Source organism: Grampus griseus, assembly GCF_964374135.1.
Source record: "Grampus griseus genome assembly, chromosome: 5".
NCBI lineage: Eukaryota > Metazoa > Chordata > Mammalia > Artiodactyla > Delphinidae > Grampus > Grampus griseus.
Genome location: NC_138998.1, coordinates 18499809 through 18524507, shown reverse-complemented (window position 1 = coordinate 18524507; position 24699 = coordinate 18499809). Strand labels below are relative to the sequence as shown.

Sequence of the window (24699 nt, the reverse complement as noted above, 5' to 3'; positions counted from 1 at the left end):
AAAATAATATAAAATTTCATAAAGTCAGCTTTATAAACATAAAAAAAAAATGCAGTGTTCACATTTCTCCACCTTTTAAAACCATGACATGAATTTCTAAACTTAGTCTACTTTAGAACCTGTGAGTATATTTAATTTTAAAAAGAGGATGAGGAGTCTCAATTAGTGATGTTCCACTTTACGGAGAGTGGGTGGCGGCTGAATTTCTATCGAAAGCTAACTTACCACCTACAACCATAGCAGCATAAGGCCAAAAAGAAAGAACGCTAAAACCAATCGATATCTGGGCAGATCTCTCAGAAGAGAGTCATCAGCCAGAGTTCATGCCTCTCTGAGGGGTCAAGCTGTGCTCTTTTGTACTGAGACCTGGGTTAGGGATGGCCACAGCACACCCCTCTGAGTCATGAGGCAGGGTGTGCTCGCTCATTCTGATTTTGAAAACAACTGGAGATACTGACGTCCAGGTGTTGATGGTGCTTGCAAAATCCCCAAGTCCAAATCCTAATCAAGCTGTGTCCACCCATCTAAAATGGAGAGAATTATCCAGATTAGTCAGCCTGGAGCTGAGAAGGGCCCTGGATGTGAAGCTAAATGCACACAGGCAGCCCTCCCTGTGTTGATCGAAGCACGGCGTATTGAGGCATTACACTGTGGTAGTCCAGAGCTCAGCCTCTGGAGCCAGATTCCCTGGGTTCGAATCCTACCTCTACCACTGTGGCGGGTTAAAGATGGCCACAAATACTTTGACACTCTTTTCACGCAGAGGTGAGGTCTATGCCCCTCTCCTGAATCTTAGATGACTCTGACCAAGAGGATATGATAAAAGTGGTCCTGTCCCAGTTTCTGACCCAGGCCTTAGGAAACTGACAGCTTCTATTTCTTGTCTCTTGAACTACCATATAAAATCTCACTACCTTACTGCAGAGACCATGTGTGGACCCCTAAGATTACAGGGGGGAGAGAGGGACCCTACCGAGCCCAATCTTACCACCCTTCCCATCAAGCCGCGTGGCATGTGAGTGAAGCCGTCTTGGACCCTAAAAACCAGTGCAATGCAGCCCCTAGAGGATCAAGAGCGAGTAACCCCAATGACAATATGTAGAGCTGAAGAATTACCTGATCTACTTTAAGATGAGCAGAAGAACCTAATCTACTTCTTCTGCTCAGGAGCAGTTAATTCATTTAACTTCTGCGTGTGAATTTTTTTTTTTTTTTTAATCTCTTGTCCCAAGTAACAGATTGTAATACCGTTGAGGGCAGAAAGTAAGTCAGATTTATTCTGTTCACTAGGAAAGCACTTGGCACACTGGTGGACACGTTGTGGGTGCTTCAAACACACTTACTGATTGCACTGAATTGATGATTCTTCATCTATTGCCAGGCGAAGAGTTTAGCAGGCTGAGAAAGCATCACCCAAGTATCGTGCATGCCTCCCGCCGGTCGTCAGAGTTACCTGGAAAACATCTCCAAGTGCACTGCTCGTTGGCTTAGGGATGGAGTGCCTGCATCACTGCCAGGAACCCCCGGGCTTTCCGCTGCTTAATCTTCTGCCATCAAACTCCCAGAGGGTGTGGTCCAGGAGGACAGCCACCAGGCTTATGTTCTTCTCCTTTTCTTTCTGCAAGGATCACTTTCTGTCCCTTCCAGAGCTGCCATCTGCTCTCACTTCTGAGGTCTTCTTCCTGCAGGACAGGATCCAAAGTGGGGTTTCTGTCTCAGCCACCTCCTCCTTGCTGTCTCTGAAAAGGAGGGCTCTAGCCCTTGTGGTTCAAGGACTTCACTGCTAAACAGAGTGAACAGCAAACATCAAGCCTACGTGTCACAAGATCAGTTGCCTGAATCTCATGAGTGCCTAGAACAATGACCACACCCTTCCTGAGGGCGAATTTCACCAAGCCTCCCTCCCCTCCCTATCCCCTTCCCCCAGATTAGGTGTTCCACTTCCTGCTTGCAGGTCTAAATGCACAATGAATAGCTGAACAATAAATGAATTAATCACCCTCCAAGTATCTGAAGTCAGGGCATTCCAGAAGGGTGACTGTCAGTGTTTCCCTTTCTCCACACAGGAAATAAATGACCTCAGGCCTCTCCCTCATAGCTACTCATGTACCACATCTTCTCAAGATTCGTGGAAGAAAACTGAACTGTGGTCCACAGTATCTTTTACTCTCACCTGTCCACTTAGAGATTGGTAACTCCAGTTACTAGTCTGAAAAGTCTAGGACATCAGGGCTATGTTGCCCAGTGTTATTCAAATGCCTTGGGTAACTTCTAGGGGCAAAAGTCTCTGAAGAAAGAAAAAACTGCCCAGTCCCCAAAGGAGAGCTGCCTAGCTCCAAGGTGACATCTACAAAGATGAACTCAACACTTACATCCTGAGAACTCTTGTCTTCCTCCTGGCACTATTCTCAGAACTCCCTGTCAAAGCTGGTGGGTGACAACGAAAGCTCAGTTGCACGTGCTCAGAGTGTTGGAAAACAACTGCAAGGAAAGTGATAGCAGTCCTTACCTGCTGGTGGTAGGAGTACAGCTGGTTTTCCTTTTCTTCCTTCTGCTTATCTTATCTTATCTCTTATGTGACTTTTCTACCCCCCACCCCACAAAAAAAATCCCGTATTACTTTGTAATAAGAAAAAAAATCACAATTGTTTGTCGTTGTTCAGAAGGAAGTATATCCCACTGTACCCATATACTTCACACATGGCATCATTCTATTGTTTATATTGAAAAGATAATATTTTGTTAACTTCTAAAAGAGAAAATCTATTAGGGAGACAATAGCCTGGGTTTTGGCGACAAAGGGTCTTGTTTTAAAATCTTAACTCCTCGCCTTACTATGCTGGGATGAACTAGCAAAATGTATTTAACCTCTCTGAGCCCTAGTACCTTCCCCTGTAGAAGGGACATGACATCCTCGTGGTCTGTGCTTAGTACATTATACATGCTTAATAAACATTTGCTGTTTTTCTTCTCGCCCCAACCCTGAGATCTCAGAAAGTATCTTTAAGGAGCAACCAATGCACATTTCACAGAATCTTCAGAAGGAAACTCAGCGTCCATCCTACCTGACTTCTCTGGAATCCTGTCCACAGCTTCCCTGGTCAAGGGTCCCTGAGCCCTGGCAGAACACTGCCCACTGCTTCCCTGGAAACAGGTGGCCAACTCCATTGTAGGACAGGTCTCACCATGATAATGATGTGACTTGCTTTTTATTTAGCTACAGTTTGACTATGAAATTCTACCTACTGTCTTATTCTAACCTCTAGGCTCTCAACAAAGAGCTAGCAGGCTCCGTTTCCATCCCATAGTCCTTCAGCTGTTACATAGCACCAGTACTGAGCAGGGTCATTGCATAAAGCAGGGCTTGGGCTAGGCATGGCAGAGACTTTCTTAAAGTGACACAAAGCAAATTAGTAACAGAATCCTGCCCCGGGCAGTTGGCAAAATTTCCGGTAGCGGTCCCATCTTACCTCCTCTTACGCTGCCTGATTGCTCTGCCTCCAATCTACTCGTCAGTATCTTTCTTCTCCACCCAATGCCGACCTCCCTTTCCCCTTATCCTTTGTAAAGGTGGAACTTTTTATTCCTGCATGGAAGCTATAGGTGAACAAGGTGATTGGGAAAACAGTTTTTGCTATTTCTATCACGCCAGGTTGGGAAAGAGATAGAACTGAATGGAGTAGCAAGTATAGAAATAGAGTAATCAGGCAATAAAATAAATAGTTATTCTGATTTTGTCCTTTAAAAAATTCCTGTAGGCCTGAGCTCAGCAATACCCAACGAGGCCATCACATTGTTATTTTCCTATTGAGGAAAACAGAAGCTCTTTCAAATAACTCTTTTGCACGCTAGGCTTTCAGCAGAAAGGACAAAGACACGCACTGTAGACAATTAAGTCCTCAGGAGACATGATTTCAGCTAGGATGTAACTCAATTTTACAGTGATTTCTAAAGAGCCTGGGGGAAATAGTTCCTGATTTGTGCGGGGCCATTGTCAGTTGAAAGGTGCAGTCGTCCCAGATGCTGTTTGTTCCAGCCCTAGGTTCAATTGCAGCAAGGTTGAGTGTCTTGTCTGTGCTGGTGGATTATTAACAGAGGTTATTGGTCTCCATGGCAAAATCGCAATGAACGTAATCTTATTTATGAGGGTGCAGAAAAAAAAAAAAGACTTCGGGTCAGGGAGAACGTATAAATGTCCATCGCCATCGAGGTTCTGCTATATTTGAGAAGCTGCAGCGACTCCAAGGACACCGTTCACAGGGCGATCTCGCTTCTCAGCTCCAAAGTCTGGATTGATCTGGGGACAATTATTACGCCTCTGCGGTGGATAACTCAGAAGAGAGCCTGTAAAGGAGGCATCGAGGGGGCTCATAGCGAGACCTGCATCCTACCTCCCCGGCATGTGCACTGAGAGGTGTGCCAAGTGCCTGGGCAGCACCCTCATTCCCCTCGCTGTGTCTGGCTTCCTGGCTCACCTCCTGCTGTTTTTCCCTGGAGGAAAAGTGATAGACAACAATGACCACCTTTCTGACGAGGTCTGGTATTTTGGAGGAATATTAGGAAGCGGGGTCTTGGTGAGTAAGGAAGCCTTAAAATCTCGCCGAAGGAGATTTTCGCTCCATCCTTTTAAAATTGGGTACTTACTGAGCAGGAAGAGATTTAGTTGCTAACGAAAGCCCAAGCATCGCATGATGAAAAGTCAGCACTTTAATCTTTTCCCTTCCCCGTTGGGACTTGCCAGAGGCATGTGCACTAAGTTGACTAAGTCATGAAATCCCCAAGCTTAGGCGGGCAGCTCCCATGGGTCAGTTGACTTCCCTGAACCAAACTGAGAGCCGCATAATATCTTTAACAAGATAACGCTGCGGTGGGTGCCGGGTTGAAGAGGTTGGGGAAGGAGCACGCATTTTCTAGTTAATCGATTGACTAAAACCCACCAAGAGAAGGAGGTGTCTGTGGGTTCCTCTTCCACTCTTGTGCTAATGATTTCTTTACCCCTTGTTTCCAATAGCAGTTGGGGGCCTCTGGTTTAGAGAGAGAGAGAGAGATTCATGTTTCATGCCAACTGAGGACAAGTTTCTTATCCCTATCCTAACCCACCATGTAAATGGAAACTCGGGGTGTCATATCTTGACATCTTGTCTTGGAGCTGCAATTAGGTCAGATAGAACCTAAAGACTCCATAATACTTGTCTACCCACCAGCCAGGCTCCGTTAGCTCTTGCCTTCCTCTTTGGCCACCGAGTCCCACGTTGCGGATGTGGTTCCTCATACAGGCAGGCAGGCTCGGGCCCCCCCTTCACATGCCAGACCAGACCCACTCTGAGGTGCTTCTTTTGCCGGTAGATGATCTTCCCTGCGCTGGTGTTCTTGGGCCTGGAGAACAATGACTGCTGCAGGTGCTGTGGCAACGAGAGCTGTGGGAAGCGCTTTGCGGTGAGTTGGGGGCGAGGGGGGAGGGGGGAGGGGGGAGGGGCAGCCACCAGAACTGCTCCGGGGCGCACTGCCTCCTTGCGCTGGGCGTGGGGATGAGTTACTGGCCCCAGGCAGGACTCTGGGGGCGGCTGGTACAGGGATGAAAGTGGGATTCCTGCTGATGCAAAATAACAATAATCATAAAAATGTAAAACCCTTCTACTTATAGAGTATAAGTACCATTTAAAATGTTACAAACAGGCAGGGATATCAGAGTTGGAAAATTGCAGTGATGCCATGTAAGGAATGCATGCTCGGAAGGCAGAGATGGGGGCTGTGACTCTCCCTCTGCCACTTCGAAGCCCTGAGACCTTGGGCAAGTCATTTCCCTTCTCTGGCTCTGCATTGCCTCATCTGTAGAGGGGAGCTGGGACAGGATAACAGTTGGTAACCTCCTCTCCCCGATAGTCCCCTAAACTCTCCATCCACACCACTGCCAGCTTCACTGCTTCAGAGGCTCAGCAATTCCCTACCTCTACCTGGATTTTACCTCGGGCCTTCTGTTTCCTTTCTCGTTTCCTGCAGCCATCCATCTTCAGTGGGCAAGCTAGAGAAACTAGGCTTCACCATTCCGAGCTGGAGTGGGAAGAAGGCTGGGAGTGGGGTTGGGTTCCATTTCCGCAACTAGGATTCTCTCTGACGTCCTCTGTTCATCTATAAGATGAGGAAGTTGGACTAGATCAGAATGTCCCAAGTACAGACAAGCTCTGCTAGTACACAGATGTGCTCTATCTTTCAATAACATAGAAAGTTAATTTTGATTCTCCTTCAGTCCTCTCAATTCTATCAAGAAAACTCTAATGTTGATGGAAATGTCGTTACTATTTCTAATCCTTTGTAATCTCCCTCTCTACCAAGTCTCCAGCTCCAGGAATGCAAGAAACGTTAACTAGAAATTCAATAATATTTTGTTTTTGTGAGTTAATGATTCTAGTTTTTCATTCATAGAGGTGATATAAATGAATAAAATAGAGAGTTGACTTAAAGAAAAATATTGAGTTCAGGTACATTGATGTGGCAAAAATGAAGAAGGATGAACTGGAATTACTGGCTGGATGATGAGTAAGACCAGCTCCTGCTCTAATTTCCTGAGATTCAATTGTCCATCTAAGAGAACCCCGATGATGAATTACGCACTCTTACCGTAACCTCTTAAAGGGAAAGGTGTAGCAATTTGTCCTGAAACAGAATCATCTCTAACACTTCCTTCTCATCACTATTTGCTCAGTCAATTAAAAAATATCTATTGACTACATATGAAGGGCTGAGGCTGGTGCACTGCAAATACAATGATGCTTTTCCATGTGAGATCGAGGATCATTCAAAGAGAATGTTCTCACCTTTTTAACACCATCAAGCATTGGTTATTATAGCAACATTTAAAATCATCATTTACAAAGAGATGTAAAAATCAACCACAATTCATTTGCTACAATTATGTAACATGTGCTATATATAATATTTTACTAGACTTAATTACAAAGGAAAGGAATAAATATGTAACTCATTTTCTCTTTGAAATGTAATCCCACTATACCTTGTGGATTTGGGGGCAATAAATTGGAAACAAGAATTTGAAAAAAATTAGCAATTAAGAAAGTTGGATGAATTGGTTAGAAATCTAACAGCTCATTCCCTGATGCTGAGTAGAAGTCTGAAGATTAGCCAGTATAAAGCCAGGGTTTTTGTTTGTTTATTTCTTTTGTTTTTAGGTTTATACATAACCAAAGTGAGATGCGAAACAATATTCAAAGTATTGTGCAAAGAGTGATTTTAAATTAGATTTATATGAAGTCCAAGAAGAGGCAGAAAAGTCACATTTTTACAAGCACCGTTGAGTCAATACAATCTGCCCAATTCTAGTTGTCTGATTGGGTTTCCTCACCCCACGGGGGCCATCTGCCCTTGGTGTGGGTTGAGGATGACTCCTCCCGGCCACTGGCTGGCTGTCCACAAGGGTAGTGCCCGTCAAAGGACCAGCTCTGCCAGCTGGAAACAAAGGCACAGCCAGGGCTGCCCTGTGCCAGGCGCACCGCACTCTAGGTGGCCAGCAGAAGGATTTCTTGTTTGGGGTTCATTTGTTTGTTAGCTGCCAACTTTTACAAGTAGAGAGATCTCACAAAAAATATCTAGATATCTTACTTCTTTTTCGAAAAACAAAAAAATAACCTGTTACTCCTGGGCCTCCATTTTGACACAAAAACGGTCTGCACTGGGCGTGACTGAGCTCTTCACCCACCCCTAAGGGCCACTGGGTTCGTGCCCCTGCTTTAGAGCCAAGTTTCCTTAAGGTTCTGAGGTTCTGGAGCAATCATCAGTTTCTAAAGAAAGGTATTTACAAACATTTTGTCAGACAAAAAGAAAAAAAGCTGCAGCATAATTTGATGGTACTATAATGCTAAAGGTTTGAATTAGTTTTCCAAAGGCTCACAGCCTTCCCCTCCAGTGTTTAAGGAACACTGGGCTTCTGAGGAACATGGTGTAAGAAATCCTGTTGGGCAGAAAGGTCTGTGAGGCAGGAACAGACTAGGCCAAGGGCTGCTGAGCTAAATCCTGCGGCTGTCTTCACAGCTTTGCTCTCCATCGTTTGTTTCCTGGTCTCTCTCTCTCCTCTCTTCTTTGCTGCATCTTTCTGGAATATTCCCCAGAAGTCAGCTGCATCATTCTCTTCCCTTCCCTTGGGTAGTAAAACCAGGACATATGAATCAATAGTGGAAGCAGGATGTGATGGCTGTAGAGATAAAGCAAGACAGTGAGCTGGGGAAAAAAAAAAAATCTTGAGGTCACCTAATTGATAGTTTCATAGTGAAACTAAAAAATAGAGGCAAACTCTCCTCTGAGGCAGAGCAAGACTGAAACCCAGTCCCAGGGATCTGCAATCTTTTAAATAAATTAGGGTAAATGAGAGTTGAGAAAAGGGAGCCCTGGGGCAAAAGCTATGAGACGAGGGTGACTTCCAAGGTGGGCTTTGGAAACCCTGGCCTGGGTTTGTAGTTAGGTCTCAACCTCATTCTCCAAAACTGGAGGTGCCCTAGCTGCTGATCTGTGGTTGGTCAAGGTCTCCTGCCCTCTAATCCTTAAAAAAAGAAAAAAATTTGACATCTCAGGGTCCAATGGGACAGCTGATTAATTTTATCAACGCTTTTGTGTTAAGTATATTCTTTAATAAGAGCCTTTAGAAGACCCTGACATTGACTCAGAAGAGTGTCTCTAATAATGGGCCTGATAAAGGAGATATTTAGGGGTAGGCTGGCATTTCAGCATTCTGAAAGTATATCAGGCAGATAAAGCCCCCCCCGCCCCCCAACCCATAGGCAGGGTCAGATGATTGACAGACCTGTTCTGAAGGAAGATCTTGGATAGTTCATAAATCAGTCTATTCACTGTAGAGTCAGCACTTCTCCCCATGACCAGCTCGGCTCACCAGTGCCCCTTAGGGATGCCTTCTGTGTAAGTACTTCTGCCGTCAGTACTTCCTGAGGCCAAGAGCACAGCCGCCTCTGCATTCCTTGGAAGGACAGCCCGTTTGAGGGGGATGTAAGAAGACACTTCTTTTGAAATAACAGATTATCTTAAAAGGAGAAATAACGTATGAAACCCTATTTCTTCAGTAAATGTTTTCTTTGCTTCAAAACCCTCTGCTGTAAAATGGACCGTGGCAGTTGCTACCTTTCGTAAGGACATTGCAAGAATGGGGGAAGAGGTTGCAAGCCTTAGCGTGCAGGGCAGGGGAGAGTAGTACCAAGTGCCTGGGGGTACTGAGGAATCATAGGTCCTCGATAAATGCTTGTCGGATGAATGAAGTAAATGAACGCTCTGGGAGGATTTCAGGTGATTTCCGTACTTGATCAGGCGCAATTCTCACAATAGCCCCTAATGAGTTAGGCATTAAACTTCTCGTTGTATAAATAAGGAAACTGAAGCTCTTGCAAGTTGAGTTTCCGACCACCACACCCGCGACGCCCCTGTCTGTCTTCCGGGCTTTCCAAGGCTGAGGCAGAAAATACAGGAGGACATTCACGTTTAAGCGAGAAAACACTTCAAGTAACATCTATGTACCTCTTAGAAAACTTGCTGAGAGGAACCTTCATGCCCACCAGAGATGTTCCCCCAACATGTTGCCACTGCCCAAGCCTCAAAATACCATGTCTCCGAACCACCCACCCTTCCCCCCTTCTCAGCCCCCCGCCCCTCCTCCATTTGCTTCAGCTGACGCAGTACACACCACGGACCAGGGCAGAGCTGGGATCTCATCCCACATGGTCCGCCTCCAGAGCCCGGTAGAGGGGGAGGCCTTAAAGCGGACACACGGTGAATTTGGGAGCATCTTCTTCCGTTTCAACGGAAATATTTACAGCATATACATTAACACATATTTCTTTAGAAATACAAACTGAACATGAGCGCTGAGCAACCATAAGACAGTCAGCCTGTCTACTTTTATTTTTCTCCCCAGAGCTATACTCTCTGTATTTCTGGAAAGTTAAAGTATGTGAGGCTATGATTATTAAACATTATAATATAACAATGACACTTATCAAGTGCTTGTTAATGTCATGGGAAATGATCCAAATCTTGGAAATCGGCGGAAGAGATTTCTGGGTATCCCCACAGTGAAGTGCCAGGCGTTACCTACCCCACCTGGGGGTTATCTGATTTGCGAGACAATGTGTACATTTGATTCCCTATTTTTGATTAGTTATCTTACATATTATGATCTCTGGGAGATGGGTAGTTATTATCGAGGCTTATTTTACAGAAGAAGAAATGGAGATCTTAGAAAGATGACCTTCTCAAATTCATGAGGGAGGAACCAGGACTCAAACCCAGATCTGTCTGCCTGTATCCCACGTCCTTGACCACTACACTACACAGTAGTGTCCCCCTTTACTATTTATTCATTTAGAATAGGGAAAACATGCCCACAGTACAAAAACTACCACGGAAGCCACACATTCCTGAATTCAAAGTCTGGCAACGCCCTTCCCCAGAGGTTACCAGTGTTTCCAATTATTGTGTCTCCTTCCAGAAATATTCCAGGCCTTTTGCCTGTTTAGTTTAAAAAACACCAACTTGAAGCATCTGCTCCCTGACATATTCAACTTGATTTCAATAACTTCTCTTTTAACATGAAAAGTTTTGTATCATGAAACCCATGATAAATGGAATGTACTTCATCTCATTTTAAGATTGATAATAGCTCAGAGTAGTAAATTTAGCAATTTTTTAAAGACTTCTGAACACGAAATGACTTAAAACAAAGTGACATAAAGTGTACCTTGCTTCCTGTAGGTCATCCATTCTGGAAAAGTTATGAAAAATTATTTAGAGTATTTTTTTTTATTTCAAGTTGAGATATTTCAAATGTGAATACAAAAACAAAACATACTACCTGTAGCTTTATGAAATTGTAACCTGATGCCATATTTTCTTCAGAAAGTTTTGTAAAGAAATAAAACCTTATTGCTTCAATTGAGGGTCACTGTCTTGCCCTCCTCTGTTATACATCCCTCCCTCCTGCGAGTAACCGTAATCAGGGAATCAGTACAGCCCATATCCATCCATTTTTTTAAACTTTTACTACCAAAAATCAATCTTCCACATGTTCTAGACTGTACTGTCCAATACAGGAGCCACTATCCACATGTGGCTATTGAGCGTATGAAATGTGGCCAATCAAAATTGAGATGTACTCATTTCGTTCTTTTACATGTAGCTAGAGGCAGGACGGGAATAAAGGTGCAGACCTCCTAGAGAATGGACTTGAGGATATGGGGAACGGGAAGGGTAAGCTGGGACAAAGTGAGAGAGCGGCATGGACATACATACACTACCAAACGTAAGGTAGATAGCTAGTGGGAAGCAGCCGCATAGCACAGGGAGATCAGCCCGGTGCTTTGTGACCACCTAGAGGGGTGGGATAGGGAAGGTGGGAGGGAGACGCAAGAGGGAGATGTGGGGATATATGTGTGTATGTGGCTGATCCACTATGTTGTAAAGCAGAAACTAGCACACCATTGTGAAGCAATTATACTGCTATAAAGATGTTATAAATAAATAAATATAAATAAATTTTTTTTAAAAAAATTGAGATGTACCTGGGACTTCCCTCGCGGTCCAGTGGTTAAGACTCTGTGCTTCCACTGCAGGGGGCGTGGGTTCAATCTCTGGTCGGGGAACTAAGATCCTGCATGCTGCGAGGCTTGGCCACAGAAAAAAAAAAGAAAAATTGAGATGTACCATAAGTATAAAACACATACCAGATTTCAAAGAACTGGTAAAAAGAAGAATGTAAAATATCTCATTAGTAGTTTTTATATTGATGACCTGTTGAAATGATAATATGTTGGATATGCTGTGTTAAAGGAAATATATTATCAAAATTAATCTCATTTTTTTATACCTTTTAAGAAGTGTCACTAGAAAATTTTAAATTATGTATGTGGCTCGCATTATGTTTCAGTTGGACAGTGTTGGGATAGAGGTGCTTACAAGGGGGACTCTTCGATAAAGGGGAAAATTATCTCATTGCTATTTTATATTAACTTGGTTTTTCATTTACTCAGACTTGCCTAAAATGAGGACTGTTTGCCTCTGTACTCACTTTTTGTGTCTGTAAACATTTGCCTGCGACACGTTCCAGGAATGATATCTAAAATCCTCCACTCATCTCACACAGCAGGAATAGCACAAGACAGATTTCTCCTCTCATTACCAGCCAGTGGATGATGAAATCCGGAGTTGCTTTAGTCAAAGGGGCCATCTGGAACCACCCACCCCTTTCTTCTGTTTGCCACCAGAAACCGAGGCCAGGGAGGGGGGGGCCTGGGTGACTGAGGAGGCTGGAACCCTGGTTTCTGCAGACTTCCAAACTGCCTTCCTGGAAAAGTGATCTTTCTTTTCTATGACAGCAATTTTAGATACTCTTCGATTCTTAATAATCAATAGTTTCATGATTCCTGACTAATAATTAGAACTCAAGATCAGAAGGTCAAATAAGCAAAAAGATATTTTTTTTCTTATCTGTCATTTTATTTCTGTGAGAGAACCAATGTCATTCACAGAGAAATTTGCAAATAATAGAATATCTGGCGCTAGTGGCAGTGTGTTTTCTGTGTGTGTGTGTATTTGAAGAGGTGGTAGGTACAGGATACTAGACTGGGAGGGAGACACAGTTCTTTTTTTTTGTTTTTTGTTTTTTTGAAGTATAGTTGCTGTACAATATTATATGTTACAGGTGTACCATATAGTGATTCACAATTTTTAAAGGTTATACTCCATTTATAGTTACTATAAAATTTTGGCTATATTCTCCGTGTTGTCCAATATATCCTTGTAGCATGTTTTATACCTAATAGTTTGTATGTCTTATCCTCCAACCCTATGCTGCCCCTTCCCCTGAGATCCCAGTTCTTTTTTTTTTTTTTTTTTTTTTACGGTACACGGGCCTCTCACTATTGTGGCCTACCCCGTTGCGGAGCACAGGCTCTGGACACGTAGGCTCAGCGGCCATGGCTCACGGGCCCAGCCGCCCCGCAGCATGTGGGATCCTCCCGGACCGGGGCACGAACCCGTGTCCCCTGCATCGGCAAGCGGACTCTCAACCACTGCGCCACCAGGGAAGCCCAGACCCCAGTTCTTAATCTAGCTCAGCCACCTTCTAGATGTGTGCTTTGAGAAGGTCACAAAAGCATGGGCTTTGGAAACAAGTGGCCATGGACTGATCCTACTCCCACCACTTTACTCTTTGTTTGACTTAGAGCAATTATCTTAATTTCTAGTAGTCTCAGTTTCCTGTCTGGAAAATGTAGATAATCACACCCACCTCACAGGTTTGTTGAGAAGATTAAATGAGATAATACGTCTAAGGCTGTCACAGAATGAAGCTCTTTGCATTATCTAGAAAGTGAGATGATTGCACTAGAAGGTTTTTGAGATCGTCATTTTTGTGAAAACATAATTATAAGAATATTTAACCATTTATTTAGTGGAAATTCTGGCTTTTGAACACTTTTAAGCAATTTTAAGATGAGAGACCCTTCCTTCACAGAATCTTCTTTTTTCATTGAGACAATCCAATCCATCCCAAGGACCACATGTCAAAAATGTTTCCAGACCACTCAGAGCCTCACTCTGAAAGGACAAGAGGTAAAACATTAGGAAAAACTGACCTGAGCATAAGCTTTCAATTGCTCTACTGGAACGTTCTAGCCATTCCTAGATTAACACCAGCTGTGTCTAACTAAACAGCAAGTTGATTGGAGCATGGAGGTTGCTCAGAGACAGAGAAGTAGCTAGATAAGCTCTCGTTAAATTGGAGCAGCATCTCCCAAAGTGTGTCGTTGCAAGGGCTCAAGGGAAGAAGTTATAGGCTCCTATGAGATCAGAAAACTCTGCAAATTACAATATACACCCAAATATAAGGTGAAACTTTGTATAAAACCACCTCTTATTTTCCCAGAAAGCAGTTTCAAAAAAAGTTATTTGACTGACGTGAATATACGCATAAGCGTTCTGTGATATATGCATATTTTAAAGTACATGTATAAAATATAAAATAATTTTAATATATTGATTTTGAAATATTAATTCTTTCCTCTCATTTATTTTAAAATGTTTTCATGTTTTTTGACCTTAATGTCTTTGCTCCCACTAAAGACACCACTGGAGCCAGCAAAAGTTTCCCACAGCACATCTTTTTTTTCCATTTAATGACTTTTTTGTATCCGTGTATGATGCTGTCAGCGGAAATTTCACTCAGTCATAAGTATCAATTCAGATAAGACGAAGAGAGTATTCAGACATCCCTCTTGCAAGTGTATATTAATGATCCCCACAATTGTAAACATTAAACATACTTATATTAGAATGCCCTTTAAAGGGCTTGTTAACTATAATATCTGGAACTAGGAATTGTGAGGTCAACTTTCCTAGAACAATTAGCAAATCTGTGTTAAGAAGGAAATGTTTAAATAATTCTGTCATCCAACAGTAATTGGGTTGTTTCTGACTAATGTCTTTCCCACACAATACTTGTTTGTTCAAATTTGAGGAAATGTCCTATTACCTGACGGATGAAATAAGGGCACAGCTCTAAAGCAGGTCCCTCACTTCTGAGGGATAATTTGAGAGCTAATAATTTTCCTTACATTCCAGTATACACAGTATATTCCCTCCTTGGAGCTTCGTACATATTAGCATATCACAAAGATTCTTAGAAGTACAACAGGAATGAAACCTAATTAACTTTATACAATTCAACAATTTCCAAAATTATTCAACAAGACATCCTTTGGAAAAGAGATTGCCTGTTCTAACATGATAAAATGACCCAAATTTTAATTTACTTCTGACCTAGATTATATTCACAATGTTCTTGATGGTGGGAATGGGTTTAGGATACCCTAGGCATAAAAATTAAGAGGAAGAATCTAAATAATGAGTATATGAACTTTAGTCATTGAAAATATCCAATAAGTAGTAATCCAGTGCCTTTGATAAGCTGGGGAGGGAAAAAAACAAACAAACAAACTGTTGGTGGTAGGGCTGGAGCAATGTCCTAACTATCTTCAAATAACCCACGGTCCATGGCTTCAAGGAGTTTGTCCTCTGGCTGGGGAAGACAGACATAAACAGCTATGCAGTGATGTGTTATATATACTGTGCTATGATGGGAGCTGATACAATCTAGAGCCCTGGAGGTGGGAGATATGGATGCTGAAAACTTGGCCGCTGTTCACCAGTGCCAAATTGAATCTCTGAGACAGAGTTTTGTGTGAAGTAGAAAAGAATAGCGTTATTGCTTTGCCTGGCAAAGGGGAACACAGCAGGCTCATGCCCTGAAAAACTGTGTCCCAACCCAGGAGGATTTGGTGAGGAGTTTTATAGCAATGGTTCAAGGGCAGCTTTGCTGATAAGGATCAGGGTGTATGCAGGGCCTGAACTTCTTTAATCTGATCTCAATGGTGTCCTGATGAGCTTCTCAAGGTTATCAAACTGTGACATTCTCTGGAATGAAGAAAGCTAACATCTTCCATTTGTTGAGGGTTTTAGTTCTATAAAGAGCTCAAAGATATTATTATGTGTATCCCTTGAGATGGAACCAGGACCTTGCCCCAAGGCTGAATTATTGTTTCTTGGCTATTCCTCCCTTGTCTCTGCATCCTCTCCATTCCCTGATTAGCAACTGTTCAAATCTGCTCTTTGGGATTCTGGGAAGGTCATGGAGGCTAGAGTCTGTTCCCTACAAACAAGAAACAGGGACATGGAAAGGCTTCCATGCCCAGGAACTCCACAGGGTCTTGTTCTCTTTCAATATGAAGAAGGGAATGGTCAGTTCTACTTGGGAAGTCAGACACGGTGCATGGAGCCAGTGCTCAGTCTTGGAAAGTTGCATCAAAAATACATTTATAGGGACTTCCCTGGTGGCGCAGTGGTTAAGAATCCGCCTGCCAATGCAGGGGACACGGGTTCGAGCCCTGGTCCAGGAAGATCCCACATGCCACGGAGCAACTAAACCCATGTGCCACAACTACTGAGCCTGCGTGCCACAACTACTGAAGTCCATGTGCCTAGAGCCCGTGCTCGACAACAAAGAGAAGCCACCACAATGAGAAGCCCGTGCACCTCAATGAAGAGTAGCCCCTGCTGGCTGCAACTAGAGAGAAAGCGCGCACACAGCAACGAGGACCCAACGTAGCCCAAGATAAATAGATAAATAAATAAATTTTCCAAAAAAATACATTTATATATGATATGACATATGATATGAATATGAACCCCAGCTAAATAGATTACACAGATTCCAGTTGCCCAGGCACAGTTAGATCCTCTCTACACTCTAACCCCACCCTCAAACCCTCAAATATATACTGTAAAAAGATTGATAGTAATACAGGGAAGGGGAAAGAGGAAGTATCTGACATTTAACTTGGGTTATCACATCTAACTTAGGTAGGCTTTATCATGTCCATTTTATAGATGAGAAACTGAGAGCCAGTCATCACACAAAGAAAAGTAGCAAAACTGAGATTTGAGACTGGGTTCTGCTGACTTTTAAACTCTTGTACTTTGCACTACACCTTCATGTCCCAAAGCAATAGAGGTGATCATTTTCCACCTCTATTTACAGAATTATTAATGTTTCCACATTACTCTCTAGTTACTGTTTAGAATGGACATTGCCTCTCTAGGCCCCCCTTTTTTTTTTCTCATCTCTAAGAGGGAGTTAGCCTGGATAGGCTCCAGGATTGTTTCTGCCTTTTATATTCTATATTCTATCTTGATTTTATAATTTAAAACAAAGATGTAGTACAATCTATTTTTCACTAACTAATCTGTCATATAAAAATATTTAAAAGAACTGGAATCGTTGGGCTTGTGTAACCCAAAGAAGAGAAAACTAACAGAGGGTGGAAGGGGTGGAGAGATGTCATATAGAAAATATTTTTGTGTAAGATATAAAATATCTTCAGATATTTTAAATGTTGCTACCACATGGAAGAGAGGTTGGACTTAATCTTTTTGAACTCAAGGAATGTAACTAGGACCGATGAGGAGAAATTCTAGACTTCTACCCTTTCTCATAAGCAGAGCCTTCCTGCTACATGAGGTCCCACTGTGACCTAGCCTCAGTGAGATGATTGGACCACAGAACTGAAGATCACTTCCCATTCTAAGATTCTTTGATTCTGTAATAGACTGATCTTCCATATTAGGCCTGTGAAGGACAATTTGTTCTTAGCAAGGTTAAAAATCCTGGTTCAAAGGTATCAAACCATAACTAGCACTTGGGTCACCAATGAATAGGTGAAAGAGATGGGGATGGGGTTGAAGAAAGGGACATGAGACACCAAAATTCATTCTAGGAGACTCCACAGGCCCCATTTCCAGTAAAAACTGGCTGCATACCCCATAACTTCCCCATATTCACCATGCTCAATAACAGGCCAGTTAGGTGTGCTGTGTGTAATCTCTGGACACCTTAAGAACCTGGCGGTCTCTCTCCTTCTCTTTCAGATGTTCACCTCCACAATATTTGCTGTGGTTGGAGTCTTGGGTGCCGGATACTCATTTATCATCTCAGCTGTCTCAATCAACAAGGGTCCAAAATGCCTCATGGTCAATAATAGCACGTGGGGCTACCCCTTCCTGGACGGGTAAGGTACACCCTTCAACGCTCACATGTCACCATTTGGGGCACCAGCAGGTAAAGGCCCACAGGGGACACCGTTCAAGGTCCGCCATCTTCAGTTTACAAGTCTCAGGCATGTTGCTCCTGTGAGGCAGAGCTGGAGTTGTGGGGTGAAGTTACACAAGATCTCACCTCTAGGTGCTCTTTTGACAGACACCAGGAGAAATAATGGAAGAGGGCACGTCAGTTGGCCTGAGGGAAGGAGGTTGGTGGTGTCACCTCTTGCAATCAGACATTTATTAGCGGGCTTCCCTGGTGGCGCAGTGGTTGAGAATCTGCCTGCCAATGCAGGGGACACGGGTTCGAGCCCTGGTCTGAGAGGATTCCACATGCTGCGGAGCAACTAGGCCCGTGAGCCACAACTACTGAGTCTGCGCGTCTGGAGCCTGTGCTCCGCAACAAGAGAAGCCGCGATAGTGAGAGGCCCACGTACCGCAATGAAGAGTGGCCCCCGCTTGCCACAACTAGAGAAAGCCCTCACACAGAAACGAAGACCCAACACAGCAAAAATTAATTAATTAATTAATAAACTCCTACCCCCAACATCTTCTTTAAAAAAAAAAAAATTTATTAGCATCAACATGAGGCAACTAATAATATTAATAAACAGGGAGCAGTGCCTTCCATTGAAAATCTCATAATAGAAAACGAGAATGACTACTCATTAAGCTCAAAGGCTTCCACTAATACCCCAAATGATGGATAACTAAACAATCTCTTAAGATGCAGATTTATGGAAAACGACCTTGAAAGCACTGTAGGTTCTTCATGAGAGTTATTGTTAATAGAACTCATTAAAGTAACACTTAATATTTTCACGGTACTTTGTAGTTTAGAAAGAACTTTTTTAAAAATAAATTTATAATTTAATCTCCACAACAACGTCAAGAGGTAGTAACTCCCCACTGAGGCAGACTGAATAAGTGTGATGTGCTACAAGTCTCACAATTAGTGGGCAGCAGAGACAGGGAGCAAACTCTAGTCTTCTAACTTCGAGTATTATTAGTCTTTTTATATTACACATCCCTCTGCCCCTAGACCGCAATGCTCAAGGCAGTAGACAGTTGCCATACGTGTGTACTTAAATTCACGTAAATGAAATAAAGTTTAAAATTCCTCAATCACACTAGCCATATTTCAAGCACTCAGTAGCTGCACACGGCTATTAGGGATAATATATATACATATATATATATATATTTGTGTGTGTGTGTGTGTGCGGTACGCGGGCCTCTCACTGTTGTGGCCTCTCCCGTTGCGGAGCAGATGGGCCATGGCTCACGGGCCCAGCCGCTCCGCGGCATGTGGGATCCTCCCGGACCGGGGCAAGAACCCGTGTCCCCTGCATCGGCAGGCGGACTCTCAACCACTGCGCCACCAGGGAAGCCTCTCAGCTTTTTCTTTTTTTACACTTTCTAAATAATGTCTTTTTTTAAGCAGTACATTTCTTGTAATTGAGGTATAGTTGATGTACAATATTACATAAGTTACAGGTGTACAATGTAGTGATTCACAATTTTTAACAGTTAAACTCCATTTATAGTTATTATAAAATATTGGCTGTATTCCCCGTGTTGTCCAATATATCCTGTAGCTTATTTTATACCTAATTGTTTGTAGCTCTTAATTCGCTCCCCCATGTTGCCCCTCCCCCCTCATCTTCTTAATCTGTGTATATGTTCATTCATTCAGTGAATATTTCCTGGGACATTGTTCAAGAAAACTAGCACCTCCTCGTAGGATTGGGAGGGATGATGGAACGCAGCTAGCCCAGCGCCCAGAACACGGGCAGGACCCCGTACATGAAAGCTGCTCATTTACTGAACACTCCCTGTGCTGGAACTGGGGACAGAGATGGGGACATGGTCTCCACCCTTGTGGATGTATAGCCACAAAGAGAAGACAGACAAATGGACAGATGCGGACAGCTCAGGGTCCTGGGCACTGTGTACCAGAAGGAACCAGAGGGCTGGGAAGCACAGAAGGGGTACCACAGCCAGCTGAGGGCAGGAACATCAAGGGGTCTGTCTCAGAGGAGGAGGTGGCGCCCGAGTTCCCCAGGCAAAGCCCTCGGGCTCCCCTGCTCCTTCCTTCAGCTACCTTTGCTGCTGGCAAGAAGTGAGTTGTATGAAATTCATGGTGTTCTACTCTGAGTGATGGAATTACTGCATCTCAGGTGGGACCGCCCTTCACAATGATGAGATTCAGTGGGTTTAAACTCCTCATGTCACAGAATGTGGAAGCATGGTTTAGCCTCCAGATCCATGAAAAAATTAGGGCCCTCTTTCACCTGGGGATGGAGGGTTGGACGCAGCAATCATTTCCCGAGATCTGAGACTCTCACAACCTGAGAGTTTGGGGGGAAAGAAGAAGGGCCTGTGGAACAGCTATCCGTGAGGGTTTGTAAGGGGTGAGGCAGCAGCTGGAGTGAAACTGAGAGGATTTCTCCACCCAAACTCAATCCTTGCTTCCAAATTCCCCCGTGAGCGGTTCAACAATATCACCACCAGGGGGTGGTGTCGTCCCACCGCTGGACAAACTCTTCAGCCGAGGGTCCAAACTGGGGACTGCCAATTACTTCACCTTAGGATCTTTTCTTTATAAAATGTGCCTGGAAAATATTGTCTTCTTGTAACCTCTTATAATCATCAAGTTGAAAAATTGTAAAGATAGGAAGGACTACATGGAAAAAAACAGAATGGAAAAATGAGTGTTTTAAAAATAACATAATGGGGGCTTCCCTGGTGGTGCAGTGGTTAAGAATCCACCTGCCAATCTTCCTGGACACGGGTTGGAGTCCTGGTCCGGGAAGATCCCACATGCCGCAGAGCAACTAAGCCCGTGCACCACAACTACTGAGCCCACGTGCCACAACTACTGAAGCCTGCGCGCCTACAGCCCATGCTCCACAACAAGAGAAGCCACTGCAGTGAGAAGCCCGCGCACCACAACGAAGAGTAGCCCCCGCTCACCGCAACTAGAGAAAGCCCACGCACAACAACGAAGACCCAACGCAGCCAAAAATAAATTTTAAAAATAATAGTAACATAATGAAAAGAAGTCTTATACAGCCATACATAGGTATATTAACTCAGTGAAATTTCACAATTGTGAGGTTGTTCTCAGCTCATTTTATAGATGAAGAAAATGATGTGAAGGCCAGGGGGTGGGGGGTGGTAGGTGACTTGTGTGAGGAATACACAGCCAGTGAGAGGAATGCTTGGATTCAAACCCAGCTCCATCTGAATCCAAAATACCAGCCTTTTTCTTTTAGACCAGACTGTTCAGCTTAAGTAAAATAATAACAATATCAGGGTTTATGGAAAACTTACGATATGCTAGGCACTGTTCTAAGTGCTTTACTAGCGTTAACTCATTCAATCCTTATTTAACCCTATGATTTGATATCGTTATTCCCATCTTACAGAGAGATACACAAGTCACACAGCCAGTGAGCTGCTAGAACCTGTATTCTCATGGGAAGGTGAATGAATGTGATAAACGATGTTTTATTTTTCAATCAAGAGCGAAAGTCTCATTCTTTCCTTTATCCCTTCTGCTCGACTAAACTCTAGGGCATCTTCCATCATTTCAAAGATTTTTCAAAATCTTAATACAGAATGTATCTCAAATAAATGTGTGCTGATGCATTGGAGGAATCATCAGAGACGGATGGTCAAAATGATCTAAAAACAATGAGGTGGAGATGACTTTAGTAGTCAGACGGAGAGTTTCCTCTTGAGGCCTTGAAAGGAGAGGACGCGTAAAGGAAGAGGGAGAGACCAATTTGTGGCTTTAAGAACGTGAGAAGGAATATAAAGATGCAGAGACTTTACCCGTTCTACCCTCATTGTTGTCTTAAAGATACCACACGTCACATTTCTCCTTCAAGGCACAATGCCCTTGATATTGCAGTGGACTCCTAATGTATATATTGTATAAATATATCGCAGTTTCTCCTATTTCAAAGTTTTCATAAAATGTGTATTAAGGCAGCAGATTATTTCTTTCTTTTAGTTAATTAACTCTTTTTGCAGGTGGAATCCCTACATCTTCACAAAAATATAGCTGAGTCAGTTCACAATTTGGCTAGAAGTAGGCCTTAAAAGAATCGAGCTCTTCCCTTTAACTATACGACACAACTGTACTTTACATGGCTTCACACGGCCACTAGACGTGACAGATAACTTATCAGAAGTCCAAAAGGTCCCTAAGGACAATAGTAGGATAAAGGCCGTGAACATTTGTGAGATTCTGCTCCTGGAGTGTCTTCATCTTCATTGCCCCTTAATAGATATTAAACTTACCCATCCTCCTGGTCAGCTCATAAAAATCAGTCCGTCACTCAGTAGCTGTGTGAGCTGGGGTAAGTCACTTAACCACTCTGTGCCTCAATGTTCTCATTTGTGAAATGGAAGAAAAGAACCATAAAGTTTCTATGAGAAATAAAGGAGTGAATACGTGTTAAATGTTCAGAACAGGGTCTGGCACCTTAGTCTCTACTCAATAAAATTGTTAGGTATTGTTTTTAAAAGTGTTGTTATTATGGGATTTTTTTTTTCTCATGGAGCTTATATCTTGGATAGATAGTATTGCAGAAGAAAAATCGTTATGGTGACTTTCTAGCCTAGGGTATTGCGCACTTTTTACCAACATCTCCTTTTTTCCTCATGTTCCCGACAGAGATTACCTCAGGGACAGGGACTTATGGAGCCAGTGCGAAAAGCCTGACAACGTGATTCCCTGGCATCTGACCCTCTTCTCCATCCTGCTGATCATAGGGGCGGTTCAGATACTTATCTGTGCCATCCAGGTGATCAACGGGCTCCTGGGGACCCTGTGTGGAGACTATCAGTGCTGTGGCTGCTGTCGGGTGAGTTGGGGTCTTTGTCTTTCCTTCTCGGCACGCAGCTGAGGGAAGTTCTGCTCTCGGTGATGCTAACGTTCCCAGGCTGAAGCTGACCAAAGTTTTCTGTCTTACCCCTACTCCATATACATGTAGAAGTTTATGATGATGTTTACATGAAGATCCCCACAGGAAGTGGACATCTGTTACAGGCACATATTGTCAGGAATACGCATCACGGTCTGTCCCCAAATGTTTTATTTCCTAAATAGATCTAGAAGTGGGTTAAAGTCGTCAAGTAATATATGGAAGGGTATTTTCTTTCCCTTGGAAAAGATATAGAAGAGAAAACTCATTCTTAAGTGCAAAAAATAAAACAAAATAATTTTGGGATTTACTCTCCAAATAAGACTGTAAATGATCAACAATATGAAAAATAAAAATAAACCTATGGACAGTAGGACAAGGTGATTATTTCAACTACTGAACAAGCCAGATCAGTCAATTATTCATACACATAAAGTTATTTTAAAGCACAGATCGAAGTATGAGGAAAAAAATTAAATAGAACTTGAGAGTTGGGGACTTACCTGTTGGTCCAGTGGTTAAGACTCCGTGCTTCCACTGCAAGGGGCACAGGTTTGATCCCTGGCCAGGGAACTAAGATCCCACATGCCAAGCAGCACAGCAAAAAAAAAAAAAAAAAAAAGGATCCAATCCATGTTAATAACAGAAGGCTCAGTACGTTGTACTGACTGTTATTTCCTCAAGAGGATGGAAATCCATGTGACAGCATATCTTCAAGGAAAGGAACACAGTCTCTGGGTTTCACCTCCCCAGGTTCTCTACTTATGAAGTCCTGGCTCCTCTACTTATTAACTGTGGCTTCAGATACATCACTTGAGCCCCATATCAAAATTTATTTTAATAATAAAATGATGGAAAATAAAATGAAGCTTCCACACCTATAGCCTAAGCACAAGTTAAGTAACAGATTAAAACTCTGAAACAAAGTCAGAAAAGTACAGAAAACATTCAGTAGGTAACCAATAAGGGGTAGGAGTAATCAGGAATAAGAGGGCTGATGGAGAGGGGAAAGGGACGGGAGGAGAAAGCAAAGAAAAAAAATGATGTTGTAATTAATTAACCTTTTCTACCTTCTAGGGAGATGGACCAGTCTAAACCTCCATGATGAGCTGCCCTAACTTAATGGTGTGTGAGAAGATACATTAAACTTATTCTTCTCTTCTTGGGGTTGCCAATTCCTATCTGCTTCCTAACTGACAAAACTTAGGGAGGCCAGAGTTATTCCTTCTCCTTTCCAACCAGGTCAGCTCACCTTAGAGTTTCATGTTAGTTTCAAATAAAAAATAGTTTGGCCACTTAAGTAATACTTATGAATCTTTCAAATTAGCTTCCTCTTAGAATCGAAGAACAGGTTCAAAGCAAATATTTCATAATTTTTTCTTTGAGTGAAAAATGTATAAGGTCACATGTACTGCCACACTGCTTCTTTGTATATAGAGGTGTTAACATCGTTGGAAGTTTTACAGGAGTCAAAGGAAGAAAGCACATTGAAAATGAGAAGCTAAGACCAATTTTTATTTTTAAGATCTGTGGGAAAAAAGAACGACTGATGGATCATAAATAATTTTTATTTGTTTTCTTTTGTGCTAACATGTTTGAATTAACTTGTAACTAATCTTCTGGGCCTGCCATCATTTGCAAGCATTTCCTTGTGTATATTAAATTGAAATCAGAATTCAGAGGTAATAAAGATTGTGTGCTTTTGGGGAGGTAGGGGCAAAAGATTGAATGAATAACACCCTCTTTTCATCTTTTCTACAAATGCTTCCTTTGCTCAAACAAAAAACAATGTTTTTAAAAAGCTGATTTGGGTAATAATTTTGTCAGCCTATGTATGACCCAGGATTAAGATAATAAGTGTTATCAGTTCTAGGTGTTATGTTAAGACATTAGCTTTGGTTTTATGAGTCAGGCACTAATATGGAGTCAAATCCATTCTGTTGATTTCAGCTCAAACCCCAACTACCCACATATCAGCTTGGGGATCCTGGGAAAGTTGCTTTCTAAGTCTCAGTTTCCCCATCTGTAAAAGGACTACTGAAAGGCAATCAATTATCAAGAAATTTTGGAATCCCCCAAGAGTGAAACAAAGAGGCCT

At 42.7% G+C, this 24699-nt stretch overlaps 1 protein-coding gene across 1 annotated transcript; it reads left to right on the top strand.

Annotated features, from left to right (window-relative positions):
- The first annotated feature begins 4161 nt into the window (after positions 1 to 4161).
- Positions 4162 to 24341, top strand: TM4SF4 (transmembrane 4 L six family member 4). The gene is made up of 5 exons (XM_082655091.1): positions 4162 to 4574; positions 5347 to 5436; positions 17494 to 17633; positions 22352 to 22541; positions 23679 to 24341. Exons 1-5 carry the CDS (start codon positions 4401 to 4403, stop codon positions 23694 to 23696), a joined length of 612 nt encoding a protein of 203 aa, XP_082511217.1. The 5' UTR covers positions 4162 to 4400; the 3' UTR covers positions 23697 to 24341.
- Positions 24342 to 24699: the final 358 nt, after the last annotated feature.